This window comes from Pteropus alecto, unplaced genomic scaffold (genome assembly GCF_000325575.1).
Source record: "Pteropus alecto unplaced genomic scaffold, ASM32557v1 scaffold121, whole genome shotgun sequence".
NCBI lineage: Eukaryota > Metazoa > Chordata > Mammalia > Chiroptera > Pteropodidae > Pteropus > Pteropus alecto.
Genome location: NW_006434369.1, coordinates 9368294 through 9391025, shown reverse-complemented (window position 1 = coordinate 9391025; position 22732 = coordinate 9368294). Strand labels below are relative to the sequence as shown.

At 36.2% G+C, this 22732-nt stretch overlaps 1 protein-coding gene across 1 annotated transcript in view; it reads left to right on the top strand.

Annotated features, from left to right (window-relative positions):
* The first annotated feature begins 58 nt into the window (after positions 1 to 58).
* Positions 59 to 22732, top strand: part of HIVEP1 (human immunodeficiency virus type I enhancer binding protein 1) — a 128116-nt gene continuing 105442 nt past the window's right edge. Inside the window, 2 exon segments of the mRNA XM_025044916.1 lie at positions 59 to 170; positions 2890 to 3032. Of these exon segments, the coding sequence (XP_024900684.1) occupies positions 2993 to 3032 (40 nt within the window). The 5' untranslated portion in view covers positions 59 to 170; positions 2890 to 2992.

The following is a 22732-nucleotide window of genomic DNA, read 5'->3' as shown; positions in this document are numbered from 1 at the left end:
TTTCCGCGGGTGGGGGGCGTGCGGGCGCGCGTGTGTATGTGTGTGTGTGTGTATGTGTGTGCAACCGCCGACCTTGCAGAGGGGATGGCTGCGTGCGGGAGACACTTGCCACTTCTGGGAGCCCTCGCTGCGCGCGAGCGGCCCGAGCTGCGGTCCTGCGAGCTGAGCAGGTACGGAGGGACCTAGCCTCCCCACCTGCATTCCAGCCGCAGACGCATTTTGCAAGAGGGTGGGGGGTGAGGGAGACCAGGCCTCGGCTTCCCAACCTCCCGCCTTTGTGGCTTTCTTTTCCTTTCGTTCTTTGCGCGAAGTGCCTGTTTACTCCCAGCCACCTGGGTAGTTTCTTTCCGGGTTGGGAGTACGTGCCTGCAGCAGTTGGAAAGAGGGCGGTGGGTTTGGGCGCGGGTCGGCTCAGGCTCGCTTTGGGGTCGGGCTGGGGAAGGAGTTGCTGCTCGAGGGGTGGGGGCGCTGGTGGAGCTGGTGGTGAGGAGTCTCAGGGCTGCCGCGCTCGCCTCATCTTGTCCTGCTCTCCGCACCCACTCCGGGCTCCTTCCTGAGCTGGCACTTCCATTCTCCCCCCCCACCCCCCGCATGCGAAGTGCTTTGTTCAGTGCAGCGTTGCAGAGGGGTTTTCCCAGGCTCCGCCCTCCACATTCATTCATGTTTTTTCTCCCTGCAACTGTCTTTACGCTTTTTGATCGTGTCATGTTTTTGCTCCATGTAGTATTTCTTTCCTGTAAAGGAACGATTTGTCACTCGTCCTAGTTGCTACAGTGCTGCTGTCTCTGAACATACCCACTTCTCCACATACAAGGATTTAAACATGGGATGGACAGCTAGAGACAGTGGGTAGGCAGTGAATGGGGTAGCAGAAAGCTGTTATTGATCGGAAATTTGCATGTTTTGCATTTTATGCTCATCATCTTATGGGAATCACGTGACTATTGCAATCGGAGTTCACGCTTTAAAACTTCCAAATATCGTGACCATTTTAACAGCTTTAAGTTTAACAAGGAACGTATTTAAGTATACAGTTTGGCCCTAACGTCTCTAAATTTTCTACTGAATCAGAAGCTACGTGGATCCGATGGTGGATGTCATTAATGCAGGGAGTTGAAGAATCATATCTTTTATAGATCATTCAGCACAGTGCTGGATGAAGTGTATACATAGTATTGGACCATCATGTTTTATATTCTTACTCATGCACTTAAAGAAAGCTACAAATATAAGATACTGGAGCTAATTGTAGTTTTCTTTCTTATTTGTTTTTGCTTATAATAAAACCATACATTTCGAAAATCTTATACTGGGATATTAGAGATAGTCTTTCCCTTATAGGCTTTCTTAAGTAGAATTAACATTTGACTATTTTTGTGTGTCAAGCAGTGGCACATTGTTTTTAACTTACACTCTATGAGGTGGATACTATTTCCTAGTTTTACAGTTGGGAAATCTGATCTTCAGAGAGGTTAAGTACCTTGAACAAGGCTACACAATAAGGGGTAAAGCCTGGCTTTGAACTCATTCTGGTTTGACACCAAAATATGTAGTCATGACTTGTGCTCTACAGCTTCCTTAATAAAATCCTGAGAGTGGGTATTATCTCCATGGAGGAAATAAGCACTGCCAGTAACTGAGTCACGTGGTGCCACATTCCTTAGTTGCTGACCATGGACACGTTAATTAACCTCTCCCTGGCTTAATTTCTTTTTTTTAATCTATAAAATGGATAAAGGATAGACACCTTACCAGTTATTAGGATTAAATTAGGTAATGTATAGAAAGTAAATAGGCACACAGCAGGTGCTCAGGAAGTATTCTTTTGTTTCTTCTACAGTACTGGATACAACAAAAATTTTAACCAAAGCATTTCTGTTCTATTTTTGTGTCTTTGCTTAATGATTAAAAATTTTATGTTTAACATCATCATAATGGGCTTTGCTTATCAGCCATATTGCAGGAAGTTAAAACTAAAATTTAGCTCAAGGATCCTTGAGAGTCTTGTGGAAAAGGAGACCAACATGCTGATTTGAGGAGAGAGATGATATTAGGTTTTGGATTATTATTGTCTTGGTATAGTTTACTTTAGATCATCGTTTTTAAAATGTATAAATCAGGACAGACTAGGTTATGCTGCAGTAACAAATAACTCCCAAACCCCAGTGACTTAAAACAACAGTCTCTCATGTTTGTTTTACATGATTATACTGGGTTAGTGGGAGCTCATCTCCATGATGTCAGACTCACTGTCTAGAACAGTGGCTGTCCCATGGTAAAGAGAAAAGAGCTCTGGATGATATTGCTTGGGTAACTAAGCGCTCCAGCGTAGAACCAATGTATGTCTCTTCCGCTCAGGTCATTAGCCAGAACCGGTCATACCTTTTAGCTAAACACAGGGAGGCAGAAAGTGCATTTCTTTCATGAACCTAGAAGGGGGAACTGGGATAATTTGGGAGTGTCCACAATAACAACTACATACATTAACTGAACTCAGTTAAACAAGTTGAATAAGATGTGGTTCATGTTCCCAAAGTTTATGATTGGGCAGACATGTATATAATACAACATAACCCTTATATAGCCTGATGCTATACTTTAATTATACTTGCTATTGTCATTTTTACACAAGTCAGTGAATTTTTTCACTCTTCTTTGATAAAGGTACAGTGATTTTTTTTCTGTTTTCTTAATGAGAAAGCCCAAATATTGGCAAAATGACATGTCCTGTGTTTAATTAAAAGTTAGTAAATAATCCTCTGCAGCAGTCTCTAGCTTGGTTACCTTTTGTTGAGTTTAGATTAGTGCTGTATTAAGCCATAACTTTTGAAGTGTCTTTTTTCTTTGAAAGTTCTAAAGTGTGATTTTTGTTTCTTTTTCTTTTTTCAGCAAATGGATTAATTGATGGACATTAAGTTTATGGAGCTACCTTTCTGTGACCTGCTCTTCCTACAGTTTCTAAGAAGAAAAAGGGGCCCCTGAATCAAAGAAGATGCCTCGGACTAAACAGATTCATCCCAGAAATCTAAGAGGTAAGGCTCTGCATTAAAGAGAAGTTAGGTTGACAGTAAATCTTTTATTAAAGTATCTACCTGCTGACAGGAATGGCACCTTGTTAGATGTTGACCTTGCTCCATGATGAGCTCCAGGAGCATTGGTTTCATTTTTCTTGTTCACTTCCACTTGCCCTGCACAATTCTTCTCTCTTCGGGGATGCATAATAAATATTTGTTGAACAAATTAATTGAATTTAACAAAATTACAGTGCCTTCTCAACCATTAGGTGGGGGAATTAAAGTCTAAGATTTACTATCTCTTAATGGGAACCATGTTTGGAATAAGGGGTCTGAAATAAATGGTTGAATATTTTTTGCCAACTGGATCACTATCAATTTTTTTTACCCTTCCCTCATATTTCTTTTGAGATTAATTTTTGTGTTCTGTGTAATGTACTCTGTACATTAGAGGAACAAAAAGTGAAGACAGTTGTAGTTGACATTAATTCAGACCATTCTTTTTAGAACTCAGAGTTAAACTGACCTAGTTTTCATGAGGAAGTAATTGCTCAAAAATGTGTATATAATACATTTCTTACAGAGGTGCAAGAACGAGTGTTTCCCCTTAACTGTGAGAAGATAAATAAGCTTAACTGTGAGAAGATAAATATTTTAGCCGATTGTTTTAAAAGATTTGTATTGTTCAAATGTGTTTTATCAACTGGGAATACCAATTATCTTTTATATTTAACTTTAGTAGATAAGTGTGTAGCATTGCTAAGCAGTGAACTGTTAAAGCAAATAATTTCAAACGGATTAAAGTATTTTATGAAATATTTACTATTACAGAAAAATTCTCAAGCTTGTGAAAGTAAAAAATGACTTAAAATCAAACTGGTGAATTAAGAATATTTCTTGATGAAATAAATTTGGCCAGTCACTGTAAGGTGATAATTGAAAATGTGGTCAATTTTGTGTGCGGCCTGCTTGAATCTGGAAACAGGGCTTGTTCCCGGCCTAGAAAAATACTAGAATTCTCTGCTGGCATAGGTGGCTGCCTTGGCCCAAGTTCAGATTGACGATTATAGTACCAGTATTTAATGAGATGAGGATTTATACGGAGACTCTTAAGTGTTATGTGTCAAAGTCTGATTTTTCAGTCACATAGGAAATGTTGAAAATTGACTGTTTGCCTATCTCGCTTACTAGAATCTGAGCTCCCCAAGGTAGGGACTTTCTCTCATTTATGATTGTAGGCAGAGTCTCCACACTCTCGGTTGTCAGCTGAAGTGGTCATTTGGAGGCCTGGGCCCAGCTTTTATAATTCATCTGCCCAGAGAAGGTACCCTGTTCTAATATGCGCAAAGGCTGCCTAAAGGCCAGCTAGTGCCCTGGCCCCGCACAGTTCCTGGCAGCTAATAGGAGCCCAGATATTTGTTGAAGGAGTGAATACATGATTGATCTGGAAGTATTATTCATTAGGTCATAAATATTAAATGTATTTTGTATTTAAAATACATACCATTGACCCATGAACAACATGGATTTGAATGGTGCAGGTCCACTTATACGCAGATTTTTTTCAATAAATACAGTAAACATTTTTTCTTTATGATTTTCTTAATATTTTCTTTAGCTTACTATATTTAAGAATACAGTACGTAATACATTTAACATATAAAATGTGTTAATATACTGTTTATAGTATCAGTAGGACTTCTGGTCAACAGTAGGCTGTTAGTGGTTAAGTTTTTGGGGAGTCAGAAGTCATATGTGGATTTTCAACTGTGAGGGCTGTTGGTGCTCCTAATCTCAGCATTGTTCAAGGGTCAGCTGTACTTTATAATTTAGATAACATAACTGTCCTGAGACATGCAGATTTTAAGACCATAGACTCATTTTCTTTCTGTACAACTCAACGTATTTTTTGAACAGCTTCTTGTGCCACTGTTTTAGGTGGTAGGGATAAAATGATAGTCAGACATGGACCTTGAAAGGAGTATGGAATTGAAGAGGGGAGGTGGGTAACCATATCACTGTGCTACTGTGGTGAAGGAAAAACAGAGGTTGTGAAGGGGTTCATTTTGGAGTGGGGCAGGGTAGTGATTTAGGGAAGGAAAAGTATCATCTGACCTGGGTTCTTAAGGCTGAGAAATTATCCAAGAAGCTGACAAAGCAGGTAGGAGCTTGCGAAGTAACTTGGGGAATCTACGCTACTCTGAGTTATTCTCCAGTACTAGAGCATAAAACTTTCTATTCAAGGGGGCAAGGAAGGAGGGAGAGAGGTAGGAGACTAGAGTGAGAATTAGGAGGAATCAGATTGTGAAGGTCCATCAAATCTGAGGCTAAATTTAGTATGTACAATTATAGTTTTAATAGTTAAACTTGCTTGTTTTCTGAAATTATGTTTTTAAAATTTTCCAGGAGACCTTGAAATAAATTGGGTTCTGGCCAGTCAGTGAAAGTCTAGAAAATTGCTTGACTAAGGCAGTTATGAACTCCCAGCCACTAAAGAAAAGATCAAAATGGATTAGCATAAGACAGCCTACTAAAGTCATGTGGGTGGGACCTGCAGCCTTACCAAGCCCAGGGGAGAGGTCACCTGGAATGGGGAAGGTGGGGAGGGAGGTCTTCAAGGAAGGGGTGGTATCTGAGCCAGTTAGCTAGCTCACTCAGCAGAGAAGAATGACAGGAAGTTGTTCATGTTGGAGAAACCTAGTAAGCCAAGGCAAGCACAAAGGCAAGAAAGTGCGAAGGTGTGACACTTTTAATGTAACTTTCTGGAATATGAATTTTACTTCAGGGAGAAAATGTATACACGTGTGTGTATTCACCTATTAAAGTATTATACAAAAAAGTACAATATCATGGATGAGTACAGAGAATTTGCATGGATTTTAAGTTTTGCATGTATAGACTAGGCCCCCATAAGGAGATGGAGTTTATTCTCTGATGTTAGAGTTTCTTCAGTGTAAAAGTATGAGAACTGATATGTGAACTGCAGGACATGAATTTGGGGCATGATTGAGACAGAGTTAGACCTGTTAAGTGATCTGTTCAGTTTGTAGGACTGGGGTTTGTTGAATTCTAGTTTTTTTACCCTTGGCCACATAAATCAGAACTTTTGTCTTTGGTGCCTGTTTGCATGATGCAGATGGGTGGAGTTTAACACTGACATATCCTTTGCGAGGCTGAATAAGAATTTCAGAAGAACGTTAGACATGCACTTGGTGTTCAAAAGAAAGGCTTTGTATGTTGCCCGAGGTCTCCAGGCCACTATGTGGCAAACTCCTATGTGTGGTTGTGATGACTGTTACAGGGCAATGCCGTCCTCCTTAGCACTCATTCCTTGCTGACCACTGGTCTCCACCACCTTTGAGGTCTTTGCTTGGGTAACATGGATTGGAGGAACTGGGGTCTTGCAGGGGTTCCATGTCAGTCTCCTTATGATAAAAGGCTATTTTTGTGCTATGCCAGTCATCATTGGAAAATGTTTCAAAGCTTTGGGAAAAAAAAATAGGTGTTAACCTATTTCAGTTGAATTTGGGCCGAGAGTTTCAAAGAGTCATTTAAGATTGAAAATCAGTATGGAAAATACTAAGTATTAATCTTTTGAAAAACATATTTTGAGAATTTGGTGTAGCTGTGTTTCATTTTTATTGGTTGAGTGCATTTAGCTCTGAACACACAGCAAAAAAATCTTAGTTTCCCCTACTGAGAACCAGCTTTATTATAATGTGAGAAGTAGCACTTAGGAAGGTGATCAGAGCGTAGCTGGAGAGCCACACATGAGGTCTATGGCTGCCCATTGTTTTATAAGATGAAGTCCTGAAGTCCAAATTTCTGAGTTGGGCTAGGACAAACTTTCCATGGTTTGATCTTCTTGTTCTCCAGTCTGTCTGATAAATAATCATTTGCCATTTCAGGAGCTCAGCATGCAAATCCAGTATTTATTTCTCTTCTTGCTTTTTTTTCTGGAAAGTCTCCTCCCTTTCCATTTACACTCTTGTTTTCTTACTCTGTGTGGGAGGTGTCTCTGCTAAAGATTTCACTTCTTTGAGTTTTTCCCCCCTTTTCTCCTTGTGCCCCACCCCCCCAACGTATAGTGGGCCTCCACTACTTGTGTCTACAGGTGCCTTACTCCCCTTTTGATATTGCATCATAATTATTCTACAGCTCTATCTTAGCTGGATATAAATTATATGTCTAAAGAGAGTTTTAGCCATGTATCTGTACTCAACAAAAGAATATTTATGTCAGCTCTTTAGCAAACTAGAGGGTTAAAGTTGATTTGTTTTCATGAAATTTGTTTACATTTTGGAACCTTCAGTAGCAGATGCTTCTTCAATAATTGGTGTTCTTCAGTTAAGAAACCTGTTATAATGCAGAGTTGTCTGAACAGATAAACTAAACATCCTCACTTTACGTCATCAATAGGTTCTGCAACTTTAAGCAAAACTACAAATAATGAAACAGATTTTACCATAGGCTGATTGATATAAATGAGTTAGATTCCTATAGCATCTCATCGACATTATCATGAAACAACTTTGAACAAAACTAGGTTATTCAAGGATCCGCTATAGTTATTATTAACTTTGTTTTACATGCGATTTCGCCATAGGATTTCTAGAGTTTTTCTCTTGGTACTTCAATTAATATAAAGATAAAGTGTTTGGCTTCAGGCTATCAAGGACTGGCTCTGTGGCCTTGGGCAAGCTGGATTGTTGATTTCCTTGATTTCTTTGTCTGTAAACTAGAGATAATGCTTGAAGATTAGATGCTGTGTAAAGGATAAGTAAGCATTTGGCAAAAAGCCTGACAGGTAAACACTCAATACAGGGAGTCCTCACTTTCTATAAAAAACTGGTTTATATTAAACTCTTGGGTTGCATATGCTTTGCAAATGGGACACGGAGGGATACCTATATAAAACATTTACTTGCATTTTGATGCTGCATAAAGTGCTCAGCTTTGATTACTGGTATGTGTCTTTCTTGTAACTACTCAAGACTTGAGATTTGGAAGAGATAGGTCAGTGTAGAAAGTAATTTTAGAAGGAAGATTCTTACCCACTGCTCTATCTCCTCAGTTTGTCCTCTAAGCTCATTCAAACCTTGCCTCATTTTTTGACAACATTGAATGAAGTTAAACATAATATTTTGTCTGCATCTAGTTCTCAGGAAACTGATTGAGAGGTCTTCTATTTTATTATCATTGAACTGTTTTTAAAGTTTCCATATCATGATCACGTGTGATTGAAATGAAGTGCCCAAGTCATTGTTCTTTAGGTTCTGAGATGGTACCATGTTTCTATCCCCTGCTTCCCTCCTGTGTGAAGACCAGAGAAACCCAAATGAGTTTTCAGGATTAATATGAGTAATATAAATATTTTCATTTGCTATCAGTGTGTGGGCCCACTGCAGTGGTTGTTTTATAAAATCGTCTTCTGTTTTCTTGTTATGTGAGATTATTTTGTTGAGTTTGTAAGTAGAATAGGTTTAATTTTGATGATTTTCAGATAGAATTCCAGCTGTTTATGCATTTTCACATTTGAATGTTAGGTCAGTAGTTCTGTGCTGATAGCCTCGAGATTTGAGACGTCAGAAATCTTGTAGAGAATACAACCCCATAGCTTATTTTTTAAAAATTGTATATGATTGTAGTTAGGAAATAAGTAATAACTTAGAAAAAATGGTTTTTGATGCTGTAGGTGAAAAAGCTATTTGAAGGTATTAGGAACTGTCTTATAAGTAGCTATCATGATATTTAGTTTGACTAGGATAAAAATAGGAGAAAAAATTGAATATAGCATGCCTCCCATTTTTTTTTCAGATAATTATTTTTCAGTTCATGTTGAGAGCTTATTTGATGCTTTTTGAATGCTTATTAACCAAGTGCTTTTTTCTTTTTAGAAGCAAATATAAAATGTAATAACATGATTAATCAGAGTAATGATTTTATTTTAGAACATCTTTGCACAAAATATGTTCTGATGAGGTATAATTTTATCTTACTATACAACAGAAACAACATAATGTGCATAAAATCTCATATTACATACATACATTTTTAAGCTCCACATTTAGAATGCAATCTTGTTTGAACAAATCTAGGTTAAACTTGATTCTTGTGTTATCTGAAAAAATATTTTATGGATAAATTAAGTGCCTTATTTTTTTCATTCACATATTTGATCTTCTAAAAAGTTTAACAGTATTCTTTTGCTATTAAAAATGTGCCAATTATAAATGATGTTTAGGTAGTCTTATAAAGCAATTAGTGTTTATACTACTGTAAGCCATTATTTACTATAGCACAAAAACTCATGACCAAATAGACTCCTCTATTCCCAATACTCAAGTCACTCTTTCAGAAGAAAGGTATTGACCATTAGCCTTTAAGGCTTATATATAGTGCATATTGCATTAATTTTGGCTTTTTTTTTTTTTAAACTCTTTTTACAACCATTTCAGAAGATTCTTAGAAATTTTCTATGATGTGTTTTGTTCTAGAAAATATTCTAAGGATATGCTGCCATGCAAAAGTATTAAAAATATATAGTGATCACAAAATAGTTGACTTACTATATAATTAACTGGAATAGCAGTTGCTAAATGTGAAATTGAACCATAGTAGTCTGAGAGTTATACCTACTTTATTGATGCAAAGCTTGATTTTTATGGTACTTAACGTGTTTATGTGCACATGATATTTCTGGGTGCCTGTATGATTAGAATATGAATTTACGCGAATATACTTATTGTTTTGCATTTTGAAGTGTGCTTATAGGTGCTTATCTTCCAATTCTTTCAGGTTGGCCAGAGAAGAAAAAGATAAAGATCATCAGATAACTGCTTAATAATTACAGTATCCAAAGTGAAATAGATTAAACATACAATTGGTACAGTGATTGATAGCTTAAATAAAAATGAACTGAACTGATATACAGGTAGTTAAACGATGCCAGTGTACCAGGGAGGTTTCTCTTATGTTGCTAGTTTCTTATATGTCTCTCCAAGAGAATTATCCAGTTTTTACAGCTGAGAAGGACGGACTTTGTCATTTATCATCTTCTTCACTTTACAGATAAGAAAGCTGGCTAGTGATGTTTAAGTGAATTGACTTTGAGCAGCCTATTTGTTTCTTGTTTGAGATATTTGTGGTGTGGTCTTAAGAATTTTTTTAAATCACATTGATTCCCATATGTTATGGTTTGTTGTGGGCCTGTGACAAGAGAGAGGTTGTGTTATATTATTTTTGTGGTGATTTTTATATTATTTTAAATTTTTGTGTTATATTTATTTTTATGGTTATATTTCTGAGTTGTCCATAGGTGTGTGTACTAGGCTCTATTCAAAGTGCTTTTTACATGTTTGCTTATTTAATCCTAAAGACCACGTAAGATAGGAACTATTATTGCCCCAATTTTATGGATGTGGGAATGAGGCACAGAGAGGTTGCCTATTGCCCAGGATCCCACAGCTAGGAGTCTCCAGTGCCTTTGCTATTAACTATCATGCTTATACTTGTTAATGTTGATAGTAGAAAGAGCTTTCCTGATTCCTAAGAGCTTGGAAATGCTCTTCATTCCAGTTACAAAATGAAGCTTGTCAAGCGTACATAGCACACATGAGCCGAGGTTACTCCGGGAGGTCAGAATTTGAAGGATGGACTTTTTCACCCTCTAAGTCTTTAATTGTTGCAAATCCATTTCAGAGTTGTGTGTGTATACATTACTCCCAAGTTGGATTTGCTATCACAAATAATTGAGGAAATTTTCAAGGTCTTCAAGAGAGATAAAATAATTGTTCCATCATAGGTGTTTGCTTACATGATTTGCTGAGTAATATGTAGTCAAAAGTGAAGATGTCTCTTTTACAATGGAGAGTGGCATTATTTAAACGGGAGTCTCAGCATAACAGTTGAAACTTTTTGGGCATAAAGGCTTAGAAACTGTTTCTTGGAAAACTAATATGAAAATATTAAAATTCTAAGTAAAATATAGAAGCAAACATTTTATAATTTTTTCCTCATGCATGAGATACAGATATATTTTAGATATATGTGAACTCTTTTGTAGATAAAGGGCAAATGAAGAACTACTTTGAAGGGATCAGGGTTAGGAGATTTTATTAGTCTTCCATTTTAATTCAATGAGCAATGAATATGCTAACATACTGTGCTTAGAAATAAAACTCTATACCTCCTAAGAGTTTTAAAAATATCCCTGAACACATGAAAAAGATACAAGGACAATATAAAACAACAAATATGTAATTTCATATTAATATTACCGTTTCATGCTGTATGGAATTCTCAAAGGGAAAATGGAGCAAAAAAAATCTGGGTGGGATAAAAGCAATCAAAATACTTGGAAGAATTAATTTTTTTCTCAAAACTTTCATGAGACAGTTTTGAGATGGGTTTTTAGAGAAAGAAGGGATTGATTAGCAGAGTAAGTTGTTTTGAGACTGGCAGAAGAAAGAATGGGGGACAAAATCATATAGAAGTGGGTGTTGGTCTAGTTTGCTTGATGAGAGAGTATTTTTCACAATGATCTTGAAACTCGAAGAGGAAAGGAAACTAACATGTGTAGATTTTATTTATGATAATTATAAAGTTACCAAGTTGAGTTCTCTTAAACTAAGTTAAGTATTTACAGAAGATACATCAGAGGTTAGGGACTATCTTATAATATTTTGAAATTAAAAAATATCTTCCCCACAGAGGATTTCTAGAGCAGTGAAACTATTCTGTATGATACTGTAATGGTGGATACATGCTACTATATATTTGTCTGAATCCGTAAAACGTACAACACCAAGAATGAACCTTAATGCAAACTATGGACTTGGAATGATAATGACGTGTCAGTGTATGTTCATAGTTGTAACAAATGTACCACTCTGGTGGGAAATGCTGATAGTTGGGGAGGCCATGCATGTGTAGGGGGAGAGGGTATGAAATCTCTTGCACATTCCTCTCAGTAGTGCTGTGAACCTTAAACTGCTCTAAAAAATAAAGTATATTAAAAAAAAAAAACAAAAAAACCCCTCCCCCTAGAGTTAGTATGTTTTGTTGACATCCAGGCAATAGGATGGTAGGTTTAAAGAATGAGGCCATCTCTCTCTGTCTCTTTTTTTAATTTCAGAAAATCATCTTCATGCATATGAACAGAGGAGCAAAAGAGTAATATATGACCTTGAGCAAATAACTTGAATTTAGTTTCTTCATTGAGAACAAGGCATGGGAGTGGGTGGAGGACTGGGTGATGTTGATATGTAATTTCCTTTTTAGCTTTAAATAGTTGTTATTCTAGGGCAAGGTCAGCAAACTACAGTCTACTGGTCAAATCCAATCTTTTACCTGTTTTTTAAAATACAGTTTTATTGGAATGCAGCCGTGGCCATCATTTACATGTTTTCTATGATTACTTTCATGCTCTAGCAGCCGAGTTGAATAGTTGCAGATGGCTCACAAAGCCTAGAATATTTACTGTCTAACCCTTTACAGAAACAATTTGCTGACCCCTGTCTAGGAAATAGAGGAGAATTGGATTATTTATTTAGAAACCCATTTGGGGAATAAGTAACAATAAGTAAGAATGCTCCATCTTTCTGTGGTGAACACTGTAGGAATGACTTATAAGGGAACCTAGAACTACTGCTCCAGTATGTGAGGGTCTGCTGCCTGCCAAGTATGATAGGAAACTCACATTTGTTAGGAAGAAGTTCCTTTGCTTATAGTTCTCAGGTGAAAGGAGAGCCTTAGAGGTTGAGTTGGTCTCACCAGAAAAATACACTTGTTCTTGGTGTTCTGATGCCAAGATCATGGGTCTCCACCCAAAAGCCTACCTAGATTGTCAGGGAGCCAGCTGTTCTGTCAGAGCACTGCCTTTTTTCTAATTATATTGTCTCCATTAGTCACTTCTGTATTTAACTCACAGTGGTAGAAAAATATCATAAATGATGATTTACAGTGCTGTACACCAAACATTTTGTGAAGGATTGTTCTTCGGAAAAATAGAGCTGCCTTTGAGAGGAGTGTTTTCCAAAAAATGCACCCAAAGAGGCCATCCTGTTACTTGTGAGTGGTATGCTGAGAATGGGACCTTGAGTAAGGGATGGGTCATCTGAGTGATAACTGCCATTAACACATTAAGCATTACAGTTTGTGTGTAGGATTTTTGAGAACACGATTAAATTTCTGGTACATCTAAATTCTTAATAATCCCTGCAACACTTTCTTTAATCTCTAATTAATTCTTTAGTTCTGCTGGTTTTGGGGAAGTATGATGAGAGTGAGTGAAAAAATATTTTTGTGTTCTGGTGTGTTTTACTTTATTTTTCTTAGGTTTAAATACCCCATGTTAAGGATAGGCTTGACTAAAGTTCATAATAATTATTTGAATATTTTGAGAAATTTTTTTGAAAGCAATATTGATTCTTCACAAACACCTTCAGCACTCTGGACATTCTACTATCTCTGGCCTCCTTTGTTTCTGAGGAGAAGACAGCTGGTTATCATGTTGTTTCTCTGTGTATGAAGAATTATTTTGTTTGCTGCTTAAAGTTTTTCTCTTTGTTATTGTCTTTCAGCAGTTTGAATACTATGTATTTAGGTGTTGCTCTCTTTTTGTTTACTTGTTTTGAGTTTTGTTGAACTTCTTGGATATGAAGATTAGTTCTTTTGCTTTTCATCACTTTTGGAAAGTTTTAAGTCATTATTTTTGAAATATTTTGCCATCTCTTTCTCCTCCCATTATGCATTTTGTTGGTAAACTTGATGTTGTTTTAGGTCTCTGAGGCTCTGTTCATTTTTCCTTGATCTTTTTTTCTCTCTGTGGGTCAAAATGTTTAATTTCCATCGAGCTGTAATCAACTGTACTTATTTTTTCTTGTGCCAGCTCAAATTTGCTGTAAATTTGTAGTAAATTTTTATTTTATTTATTGTGCTTTTCAATTCCAGAATTTCAATTTGGTTCTCTTCATTATAATTTATATCTTTTTACTGAGTTATCATTGACATACTTTAATTCTTTAACATGGTTTCCTTTAGTTCTTTAAATGTACATGTTCATATAATAGCTCCTTTGAAAGTCTTAACCTGTTAAATCAAATCCAACATTTGGGGAGAATAGAGACAGTTTCTCTTGACCACTTTTTTTCCTGAATATTGGACATTCTTGAGTCTCTTCATGTCTCCAAGTTTTTTGTTAGATATTTTACATTTCAGATAATAGATTTTAACAATTCTGGATTCTGATTCTTGTTGCTCCTGAGTTATTTGTCTTGTTTTGCTTGCTCGTTTGTTCAGTAATTTGCCTAGAAGAATCTCTGAAGGCTCTTTCTTCCATTTTGCTGCTGATGTTAAGGTTTGTTTTTTGTTTTCTTGTTACTTTTAACCCTAGCTTCCTAGGGGTCACCCTTGTGGCAGCATAGTTTTGTGTTCAGCTCATTCTTCTCAGTAGAACCATTGCACTGATGAAGCTAGAGGCAAGGGGTTGGGAACAGCCTCAAGCAGAAATGCCATAGGCTTGTGCTATGTTGGTCTTACCTGAAGTTCAAGTACTTTTCACAGAGAAACACTTTCTCAGCTTGTATATGGCTTTGGTTATTTCCAGAGTGCTAAAGTGATTGTTTTTAAGTTTTGTCTAGCTTTATAAGTTGTATTTTAGGGAGAAGGTTTATCAATCTCATTTAATCAGTGCTGCATTTCCCCTGAAGGAATTCTGAGCATTCCCAGGTGGCAGGCAGGGTCCTGGGCCCTGAGAACATCAAGTTGCACAATATATTTTGACAAACTTCTTATTTAGGACTACTCATAGAGACCCATTAAGCTGACTAAACATCTAGTTACTTTTTAAAAGATATAAAGTCAGGATTGTGCTGCCATTATCAATATTTTATTATTAATTATTTTTATGGTGACAGTGGTTAATGAAATTCGGTAAGTTTCAGCTGTACATTTTAACAGGCGCGCGCACACACACACACACACACACACACACACACACACACACATATGCATATACACAGCTGGGGCAGAGAGGGATCTGGGAGAGAGTGAGAGATAAAAAATGGCTGATAAACGTATTAAAATGTTCAGACAATCATTTAAGAAATATAAACAAGCAAGATACAATTTTTAATATATAAATAAGGCTTTAAAAATTATACTGCTCATCTACGGCCATGCTACCCTGAACAAGCCCGATCTCATCTGATCTCAGAAGCTAAGCAGTCGGGCCTGGTTAGTACTTGGATGGGAAGTACTTCTACCTAGGAAGACCAGGTACTATAGGTGTAAAAAATATTTAAAAAAAGAAAAAATAAGGGATTATAAACTGACGAGGTCCTTGCAATCTGTGAGGTCAACCAAGGGTTGCTTCGCCTGAAAAAAAAAAGTGTGCAAATATCTTTTTGGATATGAGTTTTCAAGTCTTTGGGGTAAATACCCAGTAGAGGGATTGCTGGATCATATGGTAGATCAATTCTTAGGTTTTTGAGGAACTTCCATACTGTTTTCCATAGTGGCTATACCAATTTGCAGTCCCACCAGCAGCGGAGGAGGGTTCCTTTTTCTCAGCATCCTCTCTTAACACTTGTTACTATTTGTCCTGTAGATAACAGCTGTTATCTAACAGGTGTGAGATAGTATCTCATTGTGATTTTGATTTGAATTTCCCTAATAGCTAGTGATGTTGAGCATCTTGTTGGCCATTTGTATGTCCTCTAGGGAGAAGAGTCTGTTCAAGTCTTCTGCCCATTTTTTGATTGGGTCGTTTTTTTGTTGTCATTGAATTGTATGAGTTCTTTGTATATTTTGGATATTAGTCCCTTATCGGAGGCATTGCTTGCAAATATATTTTCCCATTCAGATGGTTGTCTCTTTATCTTGTTGACAGTTTCTTTTGCTGTGCAAAAGCTTTTTAGTTTGATGTAGTCCCATTTATTTATTTTCCCTTTTACATCCCTTGTCTTTGAGGTCAAATTCATAAAATCCTCTTTAAGTCCAAGGTCTGAGTTTAGTCCCTATGTTTTCTTCTATGCAATTTATTGTTTCATGTCTTATATTTATGTCCTTAATCCATTTCGAGTGAATTTTGATGTGTGGTGATAGATTTTGCAGGTGGCTTTCCAGTTTTCCCAGCACCATTTATTGAAGAAGCTTTCCTTTCTCCACTATGTTTTTAGCTCTTTTGTCAAAAATTGTTTGCCTGTGTAAACATAGATTTACTTCTGGACTCTAGATTCTGTTACACAGGTCTGTGTGTCTGTTTTTCTGCCAATACTATGCCGTTTTGATTATTGTCACTTTGTAGTGTAATTTGAAATCAGGCAGAGTGATACCTCCAGCCTCATTCTTTTTTTTATCAGGATGGCTTTGGCGAGTCATGGCATTATTGATATTTTAAATCCATACTACTCATAATATTAGCTCACTAATAAGTTTAATGTTTAAGCTCCTATCACTGAAAGTGCGGTTTAGTTAAAAAAAACAAACAAACAAACAAAGAAAAGCAAGGGCTTTGTTGTTTGAACTAGGATTGAATCTTGATTCTATGACTTACTAGGTCTGTAGAATGTTATTGGATTCCTATAAGTCTATGGTTCCTCACCTTAAATTGCGAATAATGATATCTACCTGATGAATTGTGAAGAGTAAATATAACATAGATAAAACGTCTGGCATGTAGTAGATATTCAGTAAATATTAGTGTACCCACCCAAAAAGTTGTGATTGAGAGTGTATTTTGATTACTTTTTCTTTATCATATTATCTGCTTTTACCTAAAAAAAAAAAAAAAAGTTGTTTTTCTTTTTTTTTTTGTAAAATAATGTTGGTACTTTATGTAGTAATGAAAGCATGCTGTGTATTTTCCTCAGAGTACATTTTGGTTGAGTACTCTTTCCAGACATCCAAATGTTCCCAATATTTCATAGTGATTTTCTTTCCAAAATCTAAATTTTATGTGCGTAGAAGTCACAAGTTTTTAATGGCCATTTTATGGTGAATGAGCTCATATATACAGTAGATCTTTGAATAAAATTGTTTTGTTATAACGTTGATGAGATGCTATAGGAACTTAATTCTTGTTTATATCACTTAGCTTATGGTAAAATTGGTTTTATTAGCCATCGTTTCAATTAAAGTCATAGTACCTATCAATAATGGTAAGTGAGGACTTACTATATATGAGAGTGTGGAGAGGTCTGTAAAATAAAAGACAGTAGATCATTATCTAGGCAATCTCAGGACATAATTGGAAGGAGCAAAACAGGGTATCTAATAGAGATAGTTAAAGACTTTTACAGGAAATTTTCTTGGATTTTGCTGGACCAGAGCCTCACTCTGTTTACCTTCAGAGGCTCTCTTTTATGGTATTTAAGTTATTATGGAAGAAGTGGTAACTTTGGTTACTTCAGGTTTTAAAGTGTTTGGTTTTAGAGACACAGTATTGGACTATGGCACATCCAAATCTTCTTCATAATAACCATACTTTTATATGATTCTTAGAACTGAGAAGTTAACAATTCCACTTAACAGTTTACTTAACTTTAGTAGAAAACCTTGTGCCAGAATATTTTATAATGCTTTTTAAAAATTTTCTAGACATCGTCTCTTCTTTTGGAAATCCTTTCATTTCTTTCGAAGACTGTGTTTGTTGCGGATAATGTGTTTATCAAGAGTAGTTCTTGAAAGTAACATACTTGGATAGCTATATATTTTACAATATTTACCTTGTAGAATCTAGACATACAGGAAATTAGGATTCACAGATCCTTCGTTGTAAAGTGAAATCAGGAAGTTGCTGGTTCCAGGGTGGATGGGATTATGCAGCTGTTTTTTAGGCAGTCACTTCGTACTTGGAGTTGTAGCCCTGTGCTGTGTAGATTGAGGTCTGATTTAACAACTCATACATGACTGTAACCAATATGATATAGCCTAAATTCTATAGTTAAATAATGGATTTTGTAAACATTAAATGGTCTTTTTGCTCCTGCATTTGTTGTAGGAATAAAGTGTGGAGTTATACATGCATGTCATTTCTATGAAACACTGATACAAATGTGCCTCTTGAGACAGGTCTATAGCAGGTTTATAAAAATAATTACTCCTTCCCCTTAGGCTTTGAAAACCATATTTTTGGCAATAGTACATATGATTAAATTTTTAGAAGAGTTCTATTAAGTGAAGTGAGGATTAGACTTTTTGTTCTGTGTAGATTGGATGCTTTTCCTTGTGAGCTAGGAAAACCGTGCAAGGTGCCCTACCTACCCTGTGAGGGCTGTGGAGGATGCCAAAGTGACTCTGGCAGAAATGCCAGACTCCTGTTGAATAGGAGTGGTAAGACAAGCTCCTAAGCATAACAAGTACAAAGCGATAAGTGCCATGGGGTAACTAGAGCTGCCAGGAGAGAGACTGGGAAGGGAGGCAGTGTTTTTTGGTTCAATGAGAAAGCTATCCCCCAAACTCCAAGAATTCTCTTTACTTTCTCTGTCCATGTTGAACTAATTCTCCAAGTCCTCATTTTAGTGCATAGAACATACATTGTGTGTGCGTGTGTGTGTGTATGTTTTTATCTGATTTTTATTGTGGGAGCCTGAAAGAGAAGAAAGAGGAATTCAATGATGAGAGACTTGGCTAAGGAGAGTAGCTTGGACAGTTGGTGTGGTTTCTCCACTTGAGAATTGAGCCAGGCTGCATGTGGCATCTGACCTGACATGTCACTGGAAAAACCCTGTAAGTGCAGGATTTTAACAAAAATATCCTGGAAAAACAGCACGAGAAAGCTCTGGAATCAGATATATTAGATTTGGGAAAAATAACATTTGTGTGAATCAAGACCTTGCTACCAAATATATGCAGAACTACTGACACCTCATGGATGTGAATATTATTATTTTTAGTTACATAAAGCATGTATGCACATATAGCAGCGTTTATCCGTGTATGAATACATATACATGTATGGTCTTGGCTCAAATTGACCTGTGAATTTAATCCGTGACAGTAAAAACTATTCAGTTTATTTCTAAGTTATTTGCAAAATAAAGTTAAGTTGGAGTATATCTGTTCAGTTGAACAGCTAAATCTTTTCTAAAGTATCCATATTTCTGTAGAATTCTGCCGATAGGACTTACTGAAAATGAAAACAAGGTAGCATTTAAATAATTCATTGTCCTTTTCAAATTTATATGTATTATTGTTTTAGGAAAGAATTATGATTATGCTTTTCTTTTTTTTAATGAAATAATAAGAACAGTTCAGAAAGGTAGAGTATCAGGACCCATTGAAAGGTAAATCTAGATAAATCTAATTATAGTGAAAAATTGTATATGTTCATTTTACTTTTCATGTATCCTTGCTCTGTGGTCTTGTGTATATATCAGCAAATAGGTTGTTTCCAAAATCTGTTTCTAAAATGAATCTTATTTTCTAACATTTACAATTTTGGAATTTTTCTCATCTATACATAAACATAAACACATAAACAGGGAAGGATCATTTAAAAATATTGGGCTTAACTGAATAGGTGTTTGTAGGGTATAGTCCTGAAACTTCACCCCAACATAAATTTTAAAAAGTAAGTATATAGAAAATAAAAATATAGAAAAAAGTAGAAAAATATAAAAGAATGTTCAGATTTCTGGAGAGATTTCACTCTTAGATTTGGAGAATTAGAACTCATATAAAAATGTGAAATATTTATCTCAGAGTTGATAGCTAATATTAAAAAGGGAACTTATTCTAATATATAAGAAGAAATAATAGGTAAATGGACAAAGGAAATTTTATATGATCAATAATATGTTGAAAAATTAGTAATAAAAAGTGAAAATGGGAAGTGTAGAGGTGTAACAGTTTTATTTACAAATACATTTGATACTTGAAAAAAGTAATACCCAGTTCACCTGAGGTCGTGTGGAATAGATATAATCATTTGTTGTTGATGACATGGTAGAACTTTATACCTGAGTATAAACCCCTTTAAATAAACCCCTTTACCCAGGTGTTCTATTTCTTGAAATTTATGCCAAAGAAATTATTACAGGCAAAAAGATATTTACTCAGAGATACTCATTTTAGTGTTGTCTTTAAGAGAAAAATAGTGGAAATGACTTGAATGCCCTTTAATGTGAAATAGTAAATAGATCTTCTGTACCAACAGACTTTTAAAATGATAGTTTTTGAGATCCTGTGGAAACATGAAGAATGATATATGTAAAAATATATGAATAGTTTAGAATACACAGTTTTATGGTCTTTGTGAATATGCTTTTGTTAAGGTGACAGCAGTATGAGAATTTTAAATTATTGCAGACATCGACTGAGCATTTGCTAAGTAACTCAAGTTTAATTCATCAGGCTGTGTTCTGGGCACTGCTCTAGACCCCAGGGAATGTGAAGCTCCTCAAGTGATTTTATATGGCTGTGTAGATGGACATTTAAACAGCTAACAACAGTTTAAACAAATGGCTTTCCAGAGAAAACAGTGTGTGAGCTGGGTCTTGGAGGATGAATAGGAGTTGGCCAGATCACCTGGGAGGATCCTCTGAGCAGAGGCAACTATGCAAACAAACACAAGATCTATGAGTTATGGGGGATGTATATATTTACAAAGACCGTCTTATTCCCAGGGTGAACTTAACAGTGAGGAGTGGTGTATGGGGCACAAAGTAGGGGAGAAGACCAGGTCATGGAGGGTGTGGTGTGTATATCATTTGAAGGATGAAAAGGACTGCCTCATTTTCACTTCATGCAGCTTTTTCTTCTTTCAGAGTACAGAACACATTATTTGTCTTGTTAGTCGTGCCCGATCTCATAATTGTTGAGCATTTCTGGTTGTCTGGCTATTCAGTAAACACAAATGAAGTGCACAGAATCAAAACATACTCACATGTGTAAATTTTTTGTGCATTTGCTACTGTAGTCATATATTGATTAGTGATGATTTTCTTGAGACTGTATCTGACTCAGTGGCAAAAATTAAATTTTCTGACTCCTGATCCATGAAACTATTCCCTTCTGTATTTTAATGCTGAGCTGTAAAATTATAGTCGAGTATAGATATATTTGTGGATAATGTAGTTTTACGTATTTGGGAAACAAGTTTTATTGGATATCACGGGAAAGTATTTTGTATATGCAATAGATTGTAGCAGTGAGTGTTATGCTGGTTTTTTTAATTCAACATTATAAAATCTAAATGATAAATTCTACCTTTCATTGTTTTTCTTTTTTTAAGCATCCTGTGTAGGGGATATTAAGGAACATGATATATCTCTTAGGACATTTCATGTCATGCAAATTCACTATGTTTTAATGTTTTGATCTATCAGTGTTCTTTCTATTGAAGGCGAATAACAGTGGTTATTAGATGCTCTATTAGATCTTATTTAATGCTTTCATAAAGAAGCACAGCTATTACAATTTCTCAAATGTACTTTTTAATATTTGAGAACTATATTTTGGTGTAATTGGTTTCCTTTTTTTATCCTATGTGTTTTATGCATTTAAAAGCACTCTGAGAAGAGGTCCATAGATGTTACCAGACTGCGGAGACGTGTATAGCACACACAGAGAAAGTTAAGAACACCCCCACTCCACACTTTTGTCCTCTAACTCCAGAGCTGGGAAGAGAAGGGACCAGGATGAACTTTAGAAATGAACAAATAGAGTTTTGAATTTCTACTCTGCTTCTATGAGTCTGTGGATGAGACATTTAACTCCTGAGCTTCACCGTTTATGTTATGAAATGATTATGATACATCCATCACAGGTTTGTGTCGAGGATTAAAACAGATGCTCTATTGAATATACCGGGCAGAGTATTTGGCACATAGAATAAATGTTACCCCTTGGTCCTAACTCTTACAAGAAATTAGTTGTGTGTCCTTAGGCAAATGATCATTTCTCTCTTTTTTTTTTTTTTGTCATATATTTATCCTAACTAAAAGAATTTAGACTTGTCTATTTCTGTTTCAGCTAAAAAATATTCTGAGATTATTTTGAAAATCAGGGTTGCTTTTTCAAATTAGAATATTCGATCAGCTTGTCCTCATGTGGCACCCCTGAAGGGAAGAAGGCACAGGCCTCTATTTTGTTGATTAAAGACATGCATGTATTGATGGACATTGTCCTTTGTTTTTTCTTTACCAGTCTTCTTTCATTAAATGTTTGCCTGTCACCTTTGATTGAAACCATACCTGTTGTCTTAAATACAAGCTAGAGCGATATGGAAGCTATCCTGGTAAACAAGCCTCTTTGGGGTTGACTTGTTGGAATTCTGCTTTAGTTCTAATAATGATATTCTTGCATTTTGTGACTGGCCACCCTCCCTTTCTTATCTTCACTTCCAGTAGCCTTTTAAACCTCATTTGATCCATCCACTTCAAGTTGATAAGAAGGCCATAGGATTGGTTAATTGGGGATGAGGGAAGGGTTGGTTGGAGGCTTATATTAAAGTGGAAGTTTGTGATTGCAGAAATAAGAAATAGACCCTAACTCAGAGAAGGAATTCATTGGAATGATATCGGATAGGTCACATAATTGCCAACACAGGTGGCTATTTGTTTTTAAAAGACAGGTAGGAAGCTGTGTGTTCAGCCAGAACATGCAAGGTCATGGCAAGGAGCAGGCTGGTTAGGTTGCTATGCTGGGCACTTCTGGATCCTGGGCAACATTTGATGGAGAGTACTAACTGTCTGAGCACCCCGCTTTGGGAG